This window comes from Alosa sapidissima, chromosome 1 (assembly GCF_018492685.1).
Source record: "Alosa sapidissima isolate fAloSap1 chromosome 1, fAloSap1.pri, whole genome shotgun sequence".
In the NCBI taxonomy this organism is placed as follows: domain Eukaryota; kingdom Metazoa; phylum Chordata; class Actinopteri; order Clupeiformes; family Clupeidae; genus Alosa; species Alosa sapidissima.
The window spans coordinates 8,923,442-8,945,719 of NC_055957.1; the positions used below are offsets into that span (position 1 = coordinate 8,923,442).

Genomic DNA, 22,278 nt, shown 5'->3' on the forward strand with positions numbered 1-22,278 from the left:
CTTCCCTGCACAAGAACAGAGCACTCAAAAAAGCCTGGTCGATCCTGGATGATCCCAGTCACCCCTTGTTCTCAGAGTTTACATTGCTTCTGCCTGGCCGTAGATTTGTGTCCAAGACATGTAAGACAAATAGATAGAAGAACTCTTTTATACCCACTGTCACCAGCATTTTAAACACTCTCTCTTGCCAGCCACTTGGGTATATTGAAGACACCTTGAACCTTGAACCTAATTGTGCCATCTAATTAGCAGATGAAGCACTCATGTTCTCACTGACCACTTGTCTCTCCTCTCTCCTGCACCTCTTCTCTTGCTGCTGGCCTTTTCCTGCGGACAGGGGAATGATTCTGGGGAATATGTAAGTGCATATGATTCCTGCATTTGCATGTGGATTCCTGCTCTGTGCCCTAGTAGTGAGCTGATGAGTGCACTTGTGTTTGCAGGAGTTGCTGATCTCTGAGATGGTGCCTGAGACATCCTACGCTGTCTCTGTGGGTGCTTACACCACCAAGGGAGACGGGGCTCGCAGCAAAGCCATCATCATCACCACACCTGCCCCACGTACGTCCTCACCTCACCTCACCTCACCTCACACACTCACACACGCTAGCACCACCGTGTACACACACATCATCACCCACACTCATATTTACAGTCAGTGCAGATCCAAAACCTATAATTCATTCAAGACGCATACACTCACATATCTCTGATTAAGATGCACAGTTGTATAAAGCCTCTCCTGCCTTTACACTGACCTTGATAGACATCATAGTGACCAAACCTGTACTTATCACAATGCATAAAATGCACCACAGCATGCACCATTAAATGGACAGGGGCTTCTTTATCTGTGCATCACAGCAGTGCGCCCAGTCAGTGAGCCCTCAGTGAATCATTGCCTCCTGTGGGGAGGGACATCCCTCTCCATTTTCAAAAAACTCCTGAAGACCCAGCTCTTTAGAGAACATCTCCTCTCATACAGTAGCACCACTTACAACAAGTCTTGCTGATGCTAGCACTTACCAGCCGTCTTGAACTGACACTCAACTGTTTAAAAACGGCACTCACTGATGCACTTATTCTTACTGTACTCTACCGTTTTTTAAATTGTCCTAAAATTGTTGAGAATTGCTTTAAAACTTAAACTGTTTACCATGTTGTTAGTCGCTTTGGCTAAAAATGCGTCAGCCAAATGTAATGTAATGTAATGTAATGTAATGTAATGTCTCTGCCGTAGTGCCGGAGAAGCCTCGTCTGGCGGTCAGCCAGCCCCGGCCGGGCACCGCCCTGCTTCAGTGGCACCCCCCTCTGAACCCCCTGAGCCCCGTGCTGGGTTACCGTCTGGCCTTCGGCCGCGCCGACAGCCCCCCGCCGCCCACGCTGGACCTGCCCGAGCAGGACCGCCGTTTCTCCGTCTCGGACCTGCAGCAGGGCGCCACCTACCGCTTCCGCCTGGCCGCCCGCAACAAGATGGGCTTTGGCCCGGAGGCAGTTCTGGAGCTGACCACGCCCGAGGGGCCTCCCGCCGCCTACCCGCCCGATGCCCAGGTGGTGGAGGCCAACGCCACCGCCGTCGCCCTCGCCTGGGGCGAGGTCCCGCTCGGCGATCGCAACGGCGTCGTGCTGAGCTACCTGGTGTGCTACCAGGGCAACGGGAGCGCGACGGGGAATGACTCGGGGGGCGAGGTGTGTGTGTCTGTGGAGGAGCGCACGGTCACTCTGACAGGCCTGCAGGCGGACAGTGTTTACGACGTCAGAGTGTGTGCTCACACCAGCAAGGGCCCCGGGCCCTACAGCCCACCTGTCCAGGTCAGGACAGGGTCACTGGAGGAGGAAGGTAGGACTGCCCCCTCCCCCGCACCTGCCCCTGCCCGCTCCCCACTGCCCAGCCATGACCCGCCACTCCGGCTGAAAGAGAACCCATGTGTGCCCCCCCCCCACCCCCTCCTTCTCAAAACAGACCGTGAAAGGGGATTAGAAAAGCAGTTCTCACCTTCACTCACTTACTCACTCATGATGGACCCTCTGGGTGTCAGAATGTCTCATCACAGTTGTCTACTATGTGTGTGTGTGTGTGTGTGTGTGTGTGTGTGTGTGTGTGTGTGTGTGTGTGAGTGTGTGTGTGTGTGAGTGAGTGAGAGAAAGAGAGGGAAAGAGAGAAACAAGTGAGTTAAGTGACAACAGCAGATCAGCAGAGGTAAGAGCTATTCTGGCTTGCTTAGTGTGATCAAATCTAACCCATCTCTTATGGAGAACTGCCTCTGGGGTTTACTGCAGGTAAGTTGTTTGTGTCTACACCGAGTAGCGTTTCTCAGTAAACTTACTAACAGGACTGTTCTCTGATCAGTGTTTGCCACAAACTTCCGGGTGAAAGCTGCCATGAAGTCCTCTGTGCTGCTCAGTTGGGAGACCAGAGAGAAGCTCAACAAAGCCCAGCCTTTCACGGTATGTGTGTTTATTTGTGTTTCTTTGGGCTTCCCGTGTGTCTGTGTATGTGCAAGCATGTGTGCATTATGCCTGTGTGTGTGTGTGTGCGTGTGTGTGTTCCAGATCCTTTATGGGAACAGTCAGAGTGTGGAAGTGGACGGCCGTCTGAATAAGAAGCTGATCTCCAGCCTGCGTCCCGAGACTCAGTACTCGTTCCTGCTGACCAGTCGTGGGCCCAGTGCCGGGGGCCTGCAGCACCGCGTGAGCGCCGTCACCGCTCCCGACCTCCTCCGCACCAAACCCCTGCTCGTCGGACGCACCGACACCACAAGCACCGTCACCGTCAAACTGCCCACACCGCAGGGCAATGCCAAAGTCAGGTGAGACACTCAACCACACACACACATACGCACACACACACACAACACACACACACACACACACAACACACACACACACGCACACACACAACACGCACACACACACACACAACACATACACACACACATACTATAGTATAACACAGTAGGTGTGGTGTGGTGTGGTGTGGTGTACTGCGCTGTGCTGTGCTGTGCTGTGCTGTGCTGTGTGTGGTGTGTGTGTGTGTGTGTGTGTGTGTGTGGTGTGTGTGTGGTGTGTGTGGTGTGGTGTGGTGATTAGTACACAGGTACACAGGCCGCGCTGGCTCTTTGTTGACGGCAGCTCCAAAGGAGAGCAAAGAGATGCACATCCATTAGTGACAGCATCACTGCTGCTCCAGCTCAGTGTTGTGATTGTGTTGTGATACGCACCACTCGCGTCGCGTCCTCCCAAATAAGCCCGTTAGCACAGCCAGAACTCACTCAGTCTTATGGAAATGGATTGGCTGTGCTGTGGCTAATCAGCATCATGCAGACTTAACCTCAGTAATCTCTCATTAAGTGCTTACAGCAAACACACACATAACCTCTGCTTCTCTCTCTCTCTTTTTCTCACACACACACACACACACACACAGACACACACACACACACACACACACACACACAGGCATGCACTCACGCATGCACTCATACACACATACACATAAACTTTTTCTCTCACTCTGTATGGAGGTGGCTCTAATAGGTGATTAGCAGCACACTGAGTGTGTAATGAGTTCTCCTGGTGTGTGTGTGTGTGTGTGTGTGTGTGTGTGTGTGTGTGTGTGTGCAATAAGGCAGGCAGCTGGCCATTGCTCTCTCCTCACTCACTGATGAGATAATCACAGAGGCACTCACCAGTAGCACACACACACACACACACATGCACATACACACACACACATGCACACACACACATGCACATACACCCACACATGCACATACACACACACACACACGCACATGCACATACACACACACACACACGCACATGCACATACACACACACACACATGCACACACACACATGCACATGCACACACACACACACACACACACACACACACACACACACACACATACATACACACGCACACACACACACACATACACACACTTCAGTCCTCTGATTACAGTAACACTGCCACACACTCAGCCTCATCACAGCCACAAACTACAAAAGGCAGTCAGGGGCCACTAGGCCTAATTGAATTCATTCTGGAGGAGCGCGTGGCCCACCCACACCCCATTGGCTGAGCCGCCCGGCCTGCTGAGCTGGTGGCCCGGCCCTGCCGCCACTCGGCTGCTCTGGAGGAGCGGCTCTCCACAGGCACAGGCCTGGCCCATCTGCCGCACAGCAGAGGCAGGACGGAGGCAGCTTGCACTGGCTTGCTCTCTGTCTGCTGGTTTTGGGGAGCCCTGCCTGTGTGTGCGTGTGCGTGTGCGGGTGTGTGTGTGTGTGTGCGTGCGTGTCTGTGTCTGTGTGTGGGTGTGCGGGTGCGTGTGCGGGTGCGTGTGCGGGTGCGCGTGCACGTGTGTGTGTGTGCGTGTGTTTCCTCTGAGTGATACTCACAGTGTGTTATGTCCGTGTGTCACCAGAGGCTTCTATATTGTGGTGGTGCCTCTGAAGAGACAGAGAGGGGGAAAGTTCCAGAACCCCTGGAGCAGCCCAGATGACATGGACCTGGAGGAGGTATGAGCGCCGGCCGAAGGGACCAGGAGCTCACAGCAGCATACTCAATACATCTGTTCAAGCTGTATGGAGATTTTGAAGATATTTAGCATTATTATCTTGTGTGTGTGTGTGTGTGTGTGTGTGTGTGTGTGTGTGTGTGGGTACATGTCATTGTGCAGCTCCTAAAGGAGATCAACGGCAGCAGTAAGGGTTTGCGGCTCCGGCGTCAGGCAGAGCCTCGGCCTTACATCGCCGCCCACTTCCAGAAGCTTCCGTCCGAGTTCACCCTGGGCGACGGCCGCACCTACAGCCACTTCCTGAACCGCGCGCTGCTCAGCGGACACGAGTACGCCTGCTTCGTGCTGGCCCTCCTGGAGCTCTCGGAGAACGTAAGTCACGGGCCCCGGCCGCACGCAGTGCGCGACGCACGTCCATCCTCGTCTGCCATCTGGACCGACATGTAGTGGCGGCAGCTCTCCCATCGTTAGCCCCCGATGTGGCACAGCTGTATGTCAGAGTCAGCTGCCAAAGTGTCACATCATGTGAGAAGCAGTGGATGGCAGCGGATGGCAGCGGTTGACGTTGCGGTGACAGGAAGCAGTCATGACATGTCATCAGAGCATATTGCGAGCCGTAGCCCTGGGTGTGAGCCGGCTTTATGAATCTGGGTCAGTAATCAGATTAATGGGACTGGCTGAGTGACCGCCGTGACTGGAGGGCTGGGGGGGGGCGGTCCATCCTTGTGCGACGGAGTTTGTTCTGTGTGAGTGGCGTTTGGCTGCCGCAGTGTCTGTGTGTGTGTGTGTGTGTGTGTGTGTGTGTGTGTGTGTGTGTGTGTGTGTGTGTGTGTGTGTGTGATGGTTTGTCTTTGTCTCCGTCTGCAGACCGTGTACGCAACTAGCCCCTTCTCGGACCCAGTGGCCACCTCGGACCTGGACCCGCAGCCCATCGTGGACGAGGAGGAGGGCCTGCTGTGGGTGGTGGGCCCCGTGCTGGCCGTCATCTTCATCGTCTGCATCGTCATCGCCATCCTCATGTTCAAGAGGTAAGACTGGGCAGGATGAAGCAGATGACCTCTGATGACCTCTACATGACATGACTGTTGATCAGCGTGCTGTGTCTGCTGACCTGAGACCAGTTGGATGTTGGTTGATGTGTGTGCTGCTGTTCTCTCTCTCTTTCTCTCCTCTCTACTCTGGTTCTCCCTCTCCCTCACTCTGGGCCATCCAGCAAACCTGACAGGTAAGACACCTGAGACCGAATGATGATGATGATGATGATGATAATGGGAGGAGTAGTGATGAAGAGTACCCTGTGTTCTGTGCTTTGCTCTGCTCTGTGCTGTGTTCTAAGTGTTGTGTGCTGTGTTTTGTGTTCAAGTGTTGTGTTTTGTGTTCAAGTGCTCTGTGCTGTGTTCAAGTGACTGAGCTTGTGATTGGTGTCTCAGCTTGAGTTGGGTGGGTGGTGTGTTTTGTGCGTCCTGTGTTCTGTGGAGTGTGTGTGTGTGTGTGTGTGTGTGTGTGTGTGTGTGTGTGTGTGTGTGTGTCAGCACTGTTAAGTTGTGTGCTGTGCTGTTGTGCGCTGTAGGAAGCGTGCTGAGGTGGAGGGCAGGAAGTGCAGCTTCCCCAGCAGCAAGGCCATGAGCTCCCACCACCCCACTGACCCTGTGGAGCTGCGCCGCATCAACTTCCAGACCCCTGGTAAGAGCCCCCCCACACACACACACACACACACAGCTCAGTGGACCCAGCCAGCCACTGAGGCTGCTCTCAGAACGCTCCTGAGAGAGCTCTCCAAAGGGAACACTGGGAAGGCTTGACTTCCATCGACTCTCGATTTTCACTTCAAATCACACTACAAAGCACAGCAGGAGTCTCTTTGGGAAAGTAGAGCTCAATTCGATGCTATTGTAGCTTACTGAAGTACAGTACATGCATTGAACATGTTGAATATGGAATATGTTCATCTAGTGGAAAGCCTTTCTCCAGGCAGTATGTCCTCTCTGTGTGATGAGTAATTGAGTGATTGAGTTATCCCATCACTTTTCCTCCAGGGCCCCGAGCTGCCGGCTACCGACGCTTGTCAAGTTAGTCTCTGTCTTTCTCTCACACTCTCGCTCTTCCTCCATTTGTCTATCTATCTATCTATCTATCTATCTATCTATCTATCTATCTATCTATCTATTTTCATCACTGTCTCATTTTGCGTCGCACTCTTTTCTTCTCGAGGCCTTAATACGTGTCAGTTCTGTTTGTCCATGTAACCTGCTGTTCCATCCTCCCATCCAGCCCCATATCCAGCCCCATATCCAGCCCCATGCCATCCAGCCCCATATCCAGCCCCATATCCAGCCCCATATCCAGCCCCATATCCAGCCCCATGCCATCCAGCCCCATATCCAGCCCCATGCCATCCAGCCCCATATCCAGCCCCATATCCAGCCCCATATCCAGCCCCATATCCAGCCCCATGCCATCCAGCCCCATATCCAGCCCCATGCCATCCAGCCCCATATCCAGCCCCATATCCAGCCCCATGCCATCCAGGCCCATATCCAGCCCCATGCCATCCAGCCCCATATCCAGCCCCATATCCAGCCCCATGCCATCCAGCCCCATATCCAGCCCCATGCCATCCAGCCCCATATCCAGCCCCATGCCATCCAGCCCCATATCCAGCCCCATGCCATCCAGCCCCATATCCCCATGCCATCCAACCCCATATCCAGCCCCATGCCATCCAGCCCCATGCCATCCAGCCCCATGCCATCCAACCCCATGCCATCTAACCCCATGCCATCCCATATCTAACCCCATGCCATCCAACCCCATGCCATCTAGCCCCATGCCATCCCATATCTAACCCCATGCCATCCAGCCCCATGCCATCCAGCCCCATATCCAGCCCCATGCCATCCAGCCCCATATCCAGCCCCATATCCAGCCCCATGCCATCCAGCCCCATGCCATCCAGCCCCATATCCAGCCCCATGCCATCCAACCCCATATCCAGCCCCATGCCATCCAACCCCATGCCATCTAACCCCATGCCATCCCATATCTAACCCCATGCCATCCAACCCCATGCCATCTAGCCCCATGCCATCCAACCCCATGCCATCCAACCCCATGCCATCTAGCCCCATGCCATCCAACCCCATGCCATCCAACCCCATGCCATCTAGCCCCATGCCATCCAACCCCATGCCATCTAGCCCCATGCCATCCAACCCCATGCCATCCAACCCCATGCCATCTAGCCCCATGCCATCCAACCCCATGCCATCTAGCCCCATGCCATCCAACCCCATGCCATCCCATATCCAACCCCATGCCATCTAGCCCCATGCCCCATGTGTAACTCCTCTCCTGCTTGGGCCGCAGTGGAATAACCCCTTCTCTCCTGACAGGAGGGAGCAGGTGGCTTTCACACACACACACACACACACACACACACACACACACACACATGCCTGCCATCCTGTCCCAGTCCGCAGGCCGAGTGGGCTTCCACTAACCCTGGCAGCCTCTCCATCTCAGCCGCCCACATACACACTTACTCTCTCCTATCACTGCAGACACTGCAGACACAAGGCCAGCGCACTCATCTTTTCTTGTCCTCTTTTCTGACTGATAGGCATGGCCAGCCATCCTCCCATCCCAGTCAGCGAACTGCCAGAGCAGCTGGAGAGGCTGAAGGCCAACGATAACCTCAGGTTCTCTCAGGAGTACGAGGTAAACCTCCGCTTCACCTCTCACATCCTTCTCTCTCTCCTCTCTCATTGAGTTCATTATTGTCTGTTCATTTGTGGCATGAATATGATGAAGCGCTGGACATGCTGGACATGCTGCATACTCACAGCTGATTTGACTGTGAGCCCTCATCCCCATCTTACAGTAACCTAGTCTCAGATCAGACAGCATCAATCACACCCTCATCCCCATCTCAACCTAGTCTCAGATCAGACAGCATCAATCACACCCTCATCCCCATCTTACAATAACCTAGTCTCAGATCAGACAGCATCAATCACACCCTCATCCCCATCTTACGGTAACCTAGTCTCAGATCAGACAGCATCAATCACACCCTCATCCCCGTCTCAACCTAGTCTCAGATCAGACAGCATCAATCACACCCTCATCCCCATCTCAACCTAGTCTCAGTTTTACCGAGGCAGCTGACACTGCACACTGCAGCACAAAAGAAACAATTTGTGGTTGAGGAGGTTCACATCAGTAATTCGGCTCTGCAGGGATGTGTATACTTGTGTGTGTGTGTGTATATGTTTGTGTGTGTGTGTGTGTGTGTGTAATGTGCACTCTCTGCTGAGTTGAGGTCTCCTGCTGTGCGACTAAATGAATTTGGTGAGTCGGAGAGGTTTATGCTAAAAGGCTGATGCATATCGACGTTCCCATTTAAGAGACACCGTAGCAGACAGGAGATAGGGAGTTTATCGCCAGGCCAGTTAAGAGCCCAGCGACCCACTCAGCCTGCTCCTCTCTCCACCCCTCGGCCCCTCTCCTCCCTCAAGTTCTCTCTTTCCAGCTCCCCTCCCCATCTCATCGGGCTGTTATTACTGGGGCAGACATGGCGTAAGCCTGCAGCGTTATCTCCCTCAGTGGCTGTGCCTGGGCTGCCGGGCCTATCTTAATCCACAGCTTTGTGTTGGAGAGGGTGTGTGGGCTTTTGTGACGGAGGCTGCGGTCTAAGTGTGGGTTTACAGAGTTCACTCTGGCTCAGGCAGGAAAAGTGCCAGTCAGCACATTCGGGCCTCAAAACCCTGAAATTACATTACAGTCTGAAGTCAAGCCTCGGCGCTCTGTGTGGAAAAGCCACAAGCTCACAACAGGCAACTCGGAGACTGGAGCTCCTTTGTGATGTGGGTGCAACCGCGACCCAGACTCCAGAGCTGCTCTCCCGTCGCCACAATGTGATGAGCACGGCTGTAATTCTGTGAAGGCATGCAGTAAGGAGCGCTTTATATGCTAATTTTTGTTGTCCGAAAGTTTTCTAACACTCACTTTTTCCCCAAGTTAGATAAGCAGTCTTAGGGCTAGCTTTTTAAAAATACTTTTTTTAAATTTGAGGAAGGGAAAAAATTGTAGTCCCCAATTGTAAAAGAACGTATTCATTTTGCATCTGCCTTTCTCTCCCCCCCCCTCCCCTTCTTCTCTTTGTGTGGGAAGTCTGTTGATCCAGGACAGCAGTTCAGTTGGGAGCACTCCAATCTGGAGGTGAACAAGCCCAAGAACAGATACGCCAACGTCATCGCCTACGACCACTCTCGAGTGCTGCTGTCCGGCATTGATGGTAAAACCAGCTTGTGTGTGTGTGTGTGTGTGTGTGTGTGTGTGTGTGTGTGTGTGTGTGTGTGTGTGGTGTGTGTGTGTGTGTGTGTGTGTGTTTGAGGACTACAGAGGGAGGAATAGACAAAAAGAGTGTTACACATGCAGGGGTGTGTGTGTGTGTGTGTGTGTGGATGGCTTTGTGTTTTTTTAAGGAGTGTGCATTGAATACATATGCCTTTGAGCTGGGCCGTAGTGAGGCTCCAGAATAGAGGGGGAGTTAGTGGGAGGAGAATCCCAGGCAGATGAGGCTTATCTGGGCAGCGCACGTGTGAGCTCAGCCTCTGGCCACTGAGCTCCAGGGTATCTCTGCCAGTCAGCTCGGCTTCTATTAGCCTGAACAAGTCTGCTGGAGTCAGGGAAGACTGCATCAAAGGGCTTCCCCACTGAGACTAACCACTGCAGACTGGAATAAGACTCGGGAATATGCCTAATCACTGAACCAGACATAACCATTCACACATGCACACACACAAACCCTTATGCACACACAATCATTGAGCAACACCAATGTGTGAACGCAGACACACTCCCACACATACAAGCACATACTCAAATAGACATTGACATACAGACTCTAAGACACTAATGTGTTCACACGCACACACACACACACAAACACACACACACACACACACACACACACACACACGCGCACACACACACACAAACATGCACACACATTTTTAAATCACGCTCTTGCTTTTTCTGAAAATTGCACATTTACTATAAATGTAGATAATACATATTTCTAAATACAGCACACCCACTGAACCACACACAAATCAATCTCTGGACATTCACTGAGGCATACTGAGAGACAACGACATTTGTTGAAGCAGACATCAATGCGCACATTACTCAGAATGTCTGCTTCAATCTACTTTGATGGGGAAGAAGATAATAAATATGGGAATGGAAAAGCTTGAGGGCAGACTGAGGTTAGAACTCTGATACATGTGTGTGTGTGTGTGTGTGTGTGTGTGTGTGTACCCATACACAGGGTGCGATTTGTGTAAAAACCAGAGGGGGGGATGATTTTGAATAAGTTTGTAACCCCCCGCCCCCCAAAAAATAAATAAATAAAAAATGAACGAACGATTCATAGCCTAGTAATGTCATGGCTAATAATACCCTATATTATTTTTGCCACCTTTGTAACATTTTAGTTTTAGTTTACCGTGGTGTATGACTTTAAACAGCGAGTGTGCTTGGTATGATGATCAGCTCCTCTAATGCAGTGTAGGACTACGTTTTGACAAGCATACAAATTCACCTTGTTCTTGCCCCATCTGAAATGACTCCTCTACTTTTGCTGCCTCCATCCTTTCTGTATTTGTTGTGTAAAAAAACGTTGTATATGATGGCACTGAAGTCTTAAGTTAGTGAATTGGCTAACAGTGTTAGTTGGTAACCAAATACACGCTGCGTAGGCTATGTGCATTCTCTCTCCTGCTGATTTGCGTTCAGTAGCCAAGTGCGTATATTGCAAAAGTTGAAAAAATAAATGTGTTTATTGTAGCCTACAGAAAATAAATAGCCTATCATACTGTCAGTTAATTGCCTACAGTGCAGTGAAGAGTTTGGAGAGTAAAGTTATAGGGCAACTTGAAGTTTTATGAAAATCATTTACGAACCAGAACATAAAGACCATGAAGCTTCTATTTCTTGCAGCTATTAAAACACCCGCTAGATAGTTTAAATACCCACCAACATTCGTTTTTGCAGTACAGATTATTTCTAAAAGTTATTTGTCTACTAGGCCTAGCCTACTGGCTGATTTATCAAACGAGTGCTTTCTCGTCCGTCCTCCGCAAACTACAGGTGTTTCGATAGAGAGCCATTGAATAAGCGATGCCAAGCAATTTCTGTAGCACTTTTTGTGACATTCAGCAAATATCTCCTCATTTAATGTACGTTCCTTCGGACAATAGGCCTACGTTCTACTCTACCTGCAGTTGTCCTCTATGTCAGTTGCATCAGTTTTCTAATTTTGAAGGTTCTAAAACATTATTATGCTTCACTGAATCCTTCTCGTTTTCATTCATTTGTCCAGCTAACTTTTCCATTGAAACTAGCCATTTATGATGGATTACACACTCGACATTCTGAAATGTCCTGCACGATCAAGGCCAAATTAAGTTATCACGCAGCCACTGTGTCAGCAGCATGAGTGCTGACGGTGACGGTGCATTTCTGATGTCAGATTATTATGTAGGCTAGCCTACTAGACTGTTCTCACGTTGCAGCACTTTACTTATATGAAGTAGCATTAATCAATATGAGGGGCAGAGGGGGATAAATGTTGTCCCCACCGGGGATAAAAATAATTTAGCAGAGGTAGGGATAGGAAAACCAGAGGGGGGGGAATCCTCACCATCCCCCCCTACAAATTGCACCCTGCCCATACATAGAGTCTCTTCATTCAGGAGAAATTTTGATTGAATGATTTGGTTTTTCTCTTTGGATTATGGGTGCAGACAAGCAGGCCTGATCCCGTGGAGACTTTCCTTCTGTCAGATAAGCTTGGGGGCCATTGATTGCACTGCTGCTAGTGGCTTTATGTGTGTGTGTGTGTGTGTGTGTGTGTGTGTGTGTGCTCCAGGGTTGCCAGGCAGCGACTACATCAATGCCAACTACGTGGACGGCTACAGGAGGCAGAACGCCTACATCGCCACCCAAGGGCCGCTGCCCGAGACCTTCTGCGACTTCTGGCGCATGGTGTGGGAGCAGCACACGGCCAACATCGTCATGATGACCAAGCTGGAGGAGAAGTCCAGGGTAACCCTCTCCTCTCCACTCCTGTGTCACCATCTCTCCTCTCCTCTCCTCTCTCCTTTCTCCTCTATCCCCTCTTCTGGCCTGCTCTCCTCTCTTCTTCTCTCTCTCTCTCTGCCTGTCTGTTCTCTCTGCTGTGTGCTACAGTGAGCCCATATGTCCGTGTTCCTCTGACACTAACCCAGCAGTTCTAATGTCCATGTTCCTCTTCTCTCTCTGTGTGAATTGTGATGCTGTAATCTTAACTGTGCTCTCCAACCACTCTGTCTGTTGTTCAATCTTCAGATGCCTTCCTATTTCTACTCCAAGGCAAGATCTCTCTTTCATTCTCTCTCTCCCACCTACTCTTTCTAACCTGTCACCAAATGAGCTGTCAATCACTCACTCAGTGTCCCTCCCACCCCTCCCACCCCTTGACTAGATTACAGAGCTGATCTGAGAGTGACCTCTCTGACTCAGCACATGGTCAGTTTCATGCTGTTGGATTTTTAAGATTAGATGACTAAATGTTGACTTCCTTCAAGCCATACACTGGCTAATTCTGCTTTATTCAGCATGAAAATCACCCATCTTTGCTATGCTCACGTTGCACCTAAATGAAAGCTGATGTTAGTGTATATTCGCTACAAGGCAACTGTAATCTGTAATCCTGATATTATGAAATATCTCTCTCTCTCTCTCTATTTCTCTACCCAATGGACAGAGCTACATATCTGTCTGTCTTAAAAGTAGGAGACACTCACACACACAGCCCAGCCCCCCACCCCCGCCACCAGCACTGCCACCACTGAGCATGGCAGGGAGCCTCTCTAAAGACTGTAATGACAGCAGGAGAGGCAGCAGAGAGAGAGCAGTCTATTTTGTGGACTGACTCCCAGCAGAGGAGCAGAGGGCTGGATGCTAGTTATTATAGGAAGAACTGACTCCTCACTCCACCTCACACCACACCGAGGACACACAAACACATGACACAGCATGGCACATTTGAACTCATTTGTGATTGTAAAAATGGCTGCCTCTCTCTGATTCAACCACTGTGTGTGTGTGTGTGTGTGTGTGTATGTGTTTGTGTATGTTTGCGTGTGTGTTTGAATATGTTGTCTGTGTGTGTGTGTGTGTGTGTGTGTGTGTGTGTGTGTGTGGTTGTGTCTTGTGTTGTGTTTTGGTGTATCACAGGTGAAATGTGACCAGTATTGGCCCAGTAGAGGTACAGAGACATATGGACTCATCCAAGTCACTTTAGTGGACACCCTGGAGTTAGCCACATACTGTGTCAGAACCTTTGCAATGTTCAAGGTAATGCTAATACCTTTTGCTACACTGCTGTACTATGTCACGCTTCATGTCAAAGCCTTTTGCACGATTAAATGTGGGCAGATTTCCTCTAACAGAACTCGCCTTCAGGGTAAATACTGCACTCAGCTTTCTTAACTGATCCTGAGTCAGTAGTCAGAGCTGATTTAGCCCAAGGCCTGTCTGGAGTTGGTGTGCTGTGGGTAGCTGGAACCAACTCACTGGTGACATCTAGTGGTGGTAGTGCTGGAGGTTACAGTAATAGTGTTACAGTAACAGTAAACTGCAGTGCCAGTACCATAGGGCAGTGGTTCTTAACTGGTGGGTCGGGACCTTTTTTTTTGTATATGTATATTACTTTTTCTGCTGTAAGTGCATGTTGTGTGTGATGTCTGTATGCTACTGAGACCTTGTTCCAAACAAGTAGGCCTTCAGGCACTTGGTGAATCTTACCATGATCACCGTATCCATTGGCTTAATCGCTAAAGAAATATATGGGTTGTGACTTAATGAACATGGGAAATTGTCTCAAAGCCAGATCAGTTAAGAACCACTGCCATAGATTAACTATTTTGTATATTAGATTCAATAGAATGATAATATGTCTTATACATTGGGGGAAATGTCCACATTTTTAGGTAGTTAATATAATTTCAATATACTCATAAGCCATTTTAGCCAGATATTGAGAAATCAAGCAATCAACAAAATAATATTTTAATATTTTAATATTTTAATTAATATTACAGTTCATTGAAGGTTATGTGAAATGAAGAGGGCTATGTAGAATAAAGTGGGTTTAAGTCAGGATTTTTTTTCTCCCTTGTAAGTAGCCTACTGGTTACTGTAAAAAGAGGCTAATGGCTTTCTGGCACTTTTACACTGAACTGTCTCGTAGATGGGATGTCTAATCCCATATAATGTTAAAGTAACGTTCTGACGTTTGTGTATGTGTTAGAATGGCTGCAGTGAGAAGAGGGAGGTGAGGCAGTTCCAGTTCACTGCCTGGCCGGATCATGGCGTCCCCGAGCACCCCACTCCCTTCCTGGCCTTCCTGCGGCGTGTTAAGGCATGTAATCCTCCTGATGCTGGGCCCATGATTGTTCACTGCAGGTAAGCTGCACCTGACAACTCCAGGGCTTGTGCACAGATCGTATACTGCACCCTTTTGGATAGTGGCCTACTCTCTGGAAGGCAGTCTGCACAAGATACATGCATAATGGGCTAGTCCAAATAATGCCATATTAATTGAATAGAAGTCAACGTTGTGTGATGATAGATCTGATTCTGCAGTGCATGGACCATTCCACTGTAGGTTGCTTGTGTTGCCTGAGTCATGTAGCAGGGCTGGCACAGTGTTGTGCACGTTTGTAGTGTTCAGAGGGGAGTGTGGCGTGCTTGGGGTAAGTTGTGAGTGAGTGAGTGAGTGAGTGAGTGAGTGAGCGGTGCCTGTGGTTGGAGCTGGGGGTTGGTTGTGTGGATGTGTGTCTGAGAGCTGCTGTGCTGGTGGTGTCCCAGTGCTGGTGTGGGGCTGGGGGTTGGTTGTGTGGATGTGTGTCTGAGAGCTGCTGTGCTGGTGGTGTCCCAGTGCTGGCGTGGGGCGCAGCGGCTGCTTCATCGTGATCGACGCCATGGTGGAGCGCATCAAGCAGGAGAAGACGGTGGACATCTACGGCCATGTGACACTCATGCGCTCGCAGCGCAACTACATGGTGCAGACGGAGGACCAGTACGTCTTCATCCACGACGCCATTCAGGAGGCCATCACCTGCGGGAACACAGAGGTGCCCGCCCGCAACCTGTACGTCTACATCCAGCGGCTGACTCAGAGCGACGGCCCTGACAACGTGCCCGCCATGGAGCTGGAGTTCAAGGTGAGGGCCTGAGGACGAGCTAGTCCCTACTGGGGATGGGAATCACCTGGCAATGCAGCTGGAGTCTCAACTGTTATGGTCAGGATAGAATTGCTTCTTTACTAAATTGTAGAAGGTGACATTTAAACTCTATACTAATGAAGTGACTGACTTAATTGTTTTAGTGAGTATACATGTAATAATAAAAAGACCATCATATGGAAGTAGATCTATCTTTAAACTCATCGTACAAAAATATCATGATATACAAATGAATAAATTTTTCCAACCCCTGATACAACAAAGATGATTGTTAGTTTTAAGGAAAGCACAATCTCACAAGAACAACAGCAGCAAAGACTCAAGTGCCCCTAGTGACTGCCCTGGCTCTAGTCATGACTTACTATCTAACGCCACAAGCTGATTCTCAGGGCAGTGGTTGAAAACTGAAGCTGAGACCTCTCTCTGCCCCAGCCCTGAGCAGCCTCCCAACTTTGGCTTTGTGCAATGTGCGCCGTTGGCTGCCAGGACAGATACAGTCTGTGTTTTTAAAGCGGAGTGTGGTTTCTAACTCGTGTATTTGTCCTGCGTAGCGTCTGGCTGGAGCCAAGGCCCACACATCACGCTTCGTCAGCGCCAACTTGCCCTGCAATAAGTTCAAGAACCGGCTGGTGAACATCATGCCCTTTGAGTCGACCCGCGTGTGTCTGCAGCCCATCAGAGGTGTGGAGGGCTCCGACTACATCAACGCCAGCTTCATCGATGGGTACAGGTGAGAGAGAGATGCCACTGTCTGCCTCCTGCTGACCCTGTAGAGAAATGTAACGATTTATTCAGATAATCATATCATTCCCCCTCCAAGAAATATATTTCTACCAGAAAGACTCGGGAGACAAAATATTGTGAATGAGGATTTAATGTATGGGATAACAGAGGCAGTATAGACCCTTTCAACAATAAAAACAAAAACAATGCTTGAACGTTCTATTTGGGCCCCAATCTACTTCCTCTGCATTAAGATAACATATAGAATGCTAAAACGGAAGCCTTGTGGGGCCAACGGCGTCTGGGCCGTTTTACAACCTCGACCGTGCATTAACTTCTGTGAACAGACCACCGTGTCGTCCATTATCCCTTACTTAATGCAGAGGAAGTAGATTGGGAACCAAATAGAACGTTCAAGCATTGTTTTTGTTTTTATTGTTGAAAGGGTCTATACTGCCTCTGTTATCCCATACATGTATAACTGTAACATTTGTATAGTAATTTGTGGCGCAGTATTATAGAATTATAGTCAACATTCAAGGGCTGCTTTCGACTCTACAATGGTATCAGTTGTGATTCAGCCAATCATAATCAAGGACAGGAACTATCCGTTCTAGAAGTCTCAATAAATGAGGCGATGGGTTCTTGCCTTACTGTTCACTGGTACGTGTTGGTATGGGGTGGATCAGTGGTGACAGTATCCATGATCTGGTGTGTGTGTGCTCCCGTGGCTCCACAGGCAGCAGAGGGCCTACATGGCCACTCAGGGTCCTCTGGCCGAGACCACAGAAGACTACTGGAGGATGCTGTGGGAACACAACTCCACCATCGTGGTCATGCTCACCAAGCTCAGAGAGATGGGCAGGGTGAGGCCCGCAACTTCCCACTTCTCTCGGACACTTTCACATCTCAACCAAATAAACATGGCATCAGTCTTTCAGAAGTTCAGATGTTGTGCTGTCGATATGTGGTGAAGAGAGTTGAATGTACCATGACTCCCCTGTGCTCTCTGTTTCTGACCTGTAGGAGAAGTGCCATCAGTACTGGCCAGCCGAGCGCTCTGCCCGTTACCAGTACTTTGTGGTGGACCCCATGGCTGAGTACAACATGCCTCAGTACATCCTTCGAGAGTTTAAAGTGACTGACGCCAGAGTATGTACACACTAACATCAGACACCTCAGTTTGTCACATTGTATTATTATTATCATCTGCTTATTATCATATAATCTTATGTATTATACCATCTGCTATTATTATCATCTGCTTATAAAGAAAAGCAAACTACCATAGAGCTGACTAACGAATGTTGGATGAAAACGCTCGGTGTCTATATTTGTTCTGATCTCTGATCTGTGCCTTAGGATGGACAGTCTCGCACGGTCCGCCAGTTCCAGTTCACAGATTGGCCTGAACAAGGCGTGCCAAAGTCAGGAGAGGGATTCATCGATTTCATTGGTCAAGTTCACAAAACGAAAGAGCAGTTTGGTCAGGATGGACCAATTACAGTGCACTGCAGGTGGGCTGGTGCACCATTAAAGCTGTTGGTAAAGATGTTGCTAGATTGATGTCTAACAGTGTGAACATGCTGTGTGTGTGTGTGTGTGTTGCAGTGCTGGAGTGGGCAGGACAGGAGTGTTCATCACGCTGAGTATTGTGCTGGAGCGCATGCGCTATGAGGGAGTAGTGGATATCTTCCAGACAGTGAAGATGCTACGCACCCAGAGGCCGGCCATGGTGCAGACAGAGGTGAGTACTACATTGAAATGAATATTGATGGTAATTATATTAGCAAAGCACTCAATTTATAGCTCACATAAATGGAGCTTTATAGCTCACATCATACAAAATTCATGGCAGTTTAAGACTGAATAGAGACTGTCATCTTAATAAAATAACTTTATACATTTCAGTAGGCTAAGGATGAGCCATAACTTCATAATCGTAAACCTTACTTCCTGGCTACATGATAAACATGGTCTCACACATCTTCCTATAATGCACTGGGAATTTCTGACTGTAGGCCTAATCCCACTGGAAACTAAACTGAGATTTAATCCAGCTAAAGACAGGCTAGAGCTCTACAGCAGTCGCTATGACCAATACTCATCTAATAACAGTCCAAAGGGGGAAAGCAGAACTGTTTGGAAAAGTATGCTATTTACCCACTGATCTTTGAGGTATTCAACAGAAATGATTTCAGTAACAATTGCCATTGTCACTTACCTGTACAGTGTCCACTGACAGAGTTAGCCTAATGTAGAGTGTCCACTGACAGAGTTAGCCTCATAGAGAATGTCCTCTGACAGTTAGCCTTGTGTAGAGTGTCCATTGACAGTTAGCCTTGTGTAGTGTGTCCACTGACAGTTAGCCTTGTGTAGTGTCCACTGACAGTTAGCCTTGTGTAGAGTGTCCACTGACAGCCTGCTTGTATTTGTGTTCCAGGATCAGTACCAGTTCTGTTACAGGGCGGCTCTGGAGTACCTGGGGAGCTTTGATCACTATGCAACATAATAGCCTCTCCTCCCACCTCACCGCCAGGGCAGCTGTTTGGGTAGTCACTTGTAGCCACGCACACGCCCCCACCCTGGAGCATGGCCCCCCCCCCAGGTGGCAGGACAATGTGCAAAGCAAACAGCATGAATCTCCCTGCTGCACCCAGAGAACCTGACCAACCAACTCCGACCAAGACAATACTAATCCCTGGCTGCTCACCTCAGTCTTGTTTACAGCAGCAACAACAACAACAACAACAACAACAACAGTAATAACAGTCACCACTGCCCGCCGTGGCACCACTGTCCGAGAGCTGCCGAGGGAAGAGCTGACCCATGCACACACAGAGCGTTCTGTTCTCACTGGAAGAGGAGGTGCACTTTGACAGTTAGGACATTTAAAAAGACACCCGCATGAGGTGCCAACAGTCGTCTTTTTTCACGTCTGTATTCTGACCAGTCCAACAAATCTCACTTCTGCTTCCGTTTATTTTACTGATATAGTTTTGTTTTGTTTTTCATCGGTGAACGCTTTCTTTTATAACACAGACTTACCACAGAGTAAGTTTAAGTAATACTACTTTCTTATGGGTATGGGTAGATATGGGTAGGTTTATTTTTTAAGAGGGTGAAACCCAATGAATTTGGCTTGCCTGGCCATGTTTGTGAAAGCTCTGTATACTGACAGATCTGCTGTCTCTCTCAGTCTGACTCCTTTGCTTTCCTCACACTCAGAATTAGATCTAACTCCAGCCTAGGGAGGGTTTGTCTCAGCCTAACAGGCATCTGTCAGGGGTGGGCATCATTTTTTTTGCTGGACTGCTGTGGTCTACACTGTTTGCTGGTGTATTTGAATCAGTACTCAGTTGTTGGTTTGTTTGGCATTGTTGGGACCCTTTGCTTTTGATACAGTGTTACTATGTACGAGGGTACCAGTTTTTGAAAAGCATTCAAGAGAAATCATCCGCTTAAGCACAGTGATTCAACCTAATATGATGTAAACTGTATTTTAAAGTGTATGTGGAGACTAGTACAGTCTTGTGCATACCTGGCAGTTTCTATTTAACAATAGGCTTCTTCTTGACCTGCATACATGCAGAATATGATTGACTGGTATGTTTGATGGATTAGTGACTTTAATACAATACAGAGATCAGGCCAACTGATGCCACCACTCTCCTGTTGTGCAATAAAATAGAGGTATTTTATTCTTGAATAATGATTTCTAAGTAGGAGTACGTTGAGCCCACTCTGAACAGGAAAGGGTTAGAGAACCCCCCCCCCCCCCACACACACACACAGAAAGACTCATCTGATTAATACAGGACGTGTCACTTATCTTCTGTATCATGAGTGAGTTCATTAATGCCAGAGTAGGATTTGCACCAGTAACTCCCCGAGTTACCCGCAAGATATCTCTTGGTGTATCACACCTTTCTGCACGTGGTCCACGACACCATTCACCCACTCGAGTAGAGAATAGCGGGGTACTAAGTGCACGCACAGCGCACTCACACACACACACACACACACACACTCCCCTGCTTGACAGTACTTTGGGTTTCATTTGAAGTTTCTAGTGCCTTATACCACAAACCTATTTTGATAGTTACTTTTTTATTTGCCATGTACATGCTCATTTGTTTAAGATGTGTATATATCTTGTTTTTTCATAGTCTATGTTTAGGTCGTAATATGATTTTGTCAGTGACAGGAGGACCATAAACCCTTGTCATATTATTCTTTATTCATCTACAGTTATCAAGGTGACATTTTCCATTTTTGTCAGAGATAAACAGTTGCCAAGAACTTTTTTAACAGTGTAAAATGGATTTATATCAGAATTATGTTACAAATAAAACATCAATTGATGTTAAGTCATGCAAACAGTTTAAGAAATCAGAACATTATGAGAGAATTTATTTTGCTCAGATCTCAAAAGAGTATTTAATCTCTCATTCCCAACTCCACGCCAGTAAGGTGCTAATGTCTCTCTCCTTCCAGACTTGTGCACTGTTGTTCAGTCTTGGCCTCACATGTATTAATCACTGAAAACATGTTAACATCATCACCCCTTTACTACGGCATGGTTACACATTGGACATGGCCAGAGAGGCCCATTCTATGAAATTTGCACTTTCTAAATAGCTGTACTATGCACTGGCCCACCTAATAGATTACCAACCTAACAATGTTACTTGAACCCCTTGGTGTGGACTGACTAAAATTGCTCACGTTGTGTATATGTAAATGAACACAGGAGGCAAAGCTTATTTAAATAAAATAGATATAAACTTATTGAATTTAATAATCATTTATGGTGTGATGAAATTGCACTCTGGCAAACATGAGATTTGCTCTGTCTACACAGTGCACAAGAAGTCACCTTTTCTTGGAGTGGATTCACAATAAGATATGTCTGTTCCCTGTAACTGATAATTGTACAAATAAAAAAAAATAAAAACGTAATAAAAACGTAATAAGAATACTTATTGACACACTGCTCATTGAAGAATCTATACCTCTATGTGTTTGAGTATGAGAAAAGGTCTGTTCTTTTTCAAGTGAAACACGTTTTTTTATTATTATTATTATTATTGTTAACTGGGTCATGTGGGTCCTGATGAAAGTCTGTATGAATGTTCTGTTTCGTTTGTTGACACACATTTTGTTTCGTACAAATAAAGTATGGAAGGAATTGTGCCTTTTTGTGGTATGTCACTATCAAGTAATTCTGGTATGGTATGGAGGTGTGATTACAAGGTAATCACTGGAATTAGTTGCAATCTATTCTATATATATACATTCTATATTGCAATCTATATATCTATTCTATATTGCAATCTATATATATATACACACACACACACATATACATATATGAATATATAATATTCTATATTGCTCTGTTACTAATCATAACCTAGATCTTGTGCAAATTAATTGAAAAAAGCTTGCAACCTAGCCTGGCCCCACCCACCTTCTTTCAGGGAGATCTAGTCTGGATCACCATAGTTCACAACCGTTTCCCTCAGACAAGAAAAATGTCAGGCCAATCAGCGACGAGAGGGAAGACGAAACCTAAACTTATTGTGATAAACAGAAGCAACAACACCTGCAAAAGTCAAAAAATTCAATTACAAAAATGCAGAAATTCATTTACAGCAAAGGTAGATCCACGTATATTGTTTCCTGACTGTTCATGCTGTTTATTGACAGTTTGTAACATTTAGGCGAAGTAG

At 48.0% G+C, this 22,278-nt stretch overlaps 1 protein-coding gene across 23 annotated transcripts in view; it reads left to right on the top strand.

Moving 5' to 3' along the window:
- Positions 1–21,734, top strand: part of LOC121705503 (receptor-type tyrosine-protein phosphatase delta-like) — a 98,546-nt gene extending 76,812 nt beyond the window's left edge. For 8 of the 23 annotated variants that reach the window (XM_042086504.1, XM_042086524.1, XM_042086556.1 and 5 more), the window contains 23 exons: positions 338–358; positions 444–561; positions 1,241–1,840; positions 2,351–2,448; positions 2,554–2,810; positions 4,431–4,524; positions 4,686–4,895; positions 5,391–5,551; positions 5,737–5,748; positions 6,094–6,206; positions 6,560–6,592; positions 8,143–8,240; positions 9,696–9,819; positions 12,460–12,635; positions 13,809–13,928; positions 14,884–15,038; positions 15,514–15,799; positions 16,372–16,550; positions 17,283–17,409; positions 17,570–17,695; positions 17,906–18,060; positions 18,155–18,290; positions 18,987–21,734. In XM_042086504.1, coding sequence (XP_041942438.1) covers positions 338–358; positions 444–561; positions 1,241–1,840; positions 2,351–2,448; positions 2,554–2,810; positions 4,431–4,524; positions 4,686–4,895; positions 5,391–5,551; positions 5,737–5,748; positions 6,094–6,206; positions 6,560–6,592; positions 8,143–8,240; positions 9,696–9,819; positions 12,460–12,635; positions 13,809–13,928; positions 14,884–15,038; positions 15,514–15,799; positions 16,372–16,550; positions 17,283–17,409; positions 17,570–17,695; positions 17,906–18,060; positions 18,155–18,290; positions 18,987–19,055 — 3,468 coding nt within the window. In that variant the 3' untranslated portion in view covers positions 19,056–21,734. The remainder of the gene's footprint in view (positions 1–337; positions 359–443; positions 562–1,240; positions 1,841–2,350; positions 2,449–2,553; positions 2,811–4,430; positions 4,525–4,685; positions 4,896–5,390; positions 5,552–5,736; positions 5,749–6,093; positions 6,207–6,559; positions 6,593–8,142; positions 8,241–9,695; positions 9,820–12,459; positions 12,636–13,808; positions 13,929–14,883; positions 15,039–15,513; positions 15,800–16,371; positions 16,551–17,282; positions 17,410–17,569; positions 17,696–17,905; positions 18,061–18,154; positions 18,291–18,986) is intronic. The other 15 variants (XM_042086595.1, XM_042086603.1, XM_042086663.1 and 12 more) reach the window with 7 other exon arrangements.
- The last annotated feature ends 544 nt before the right edge of the window (positions 21,735–22,278 follow it).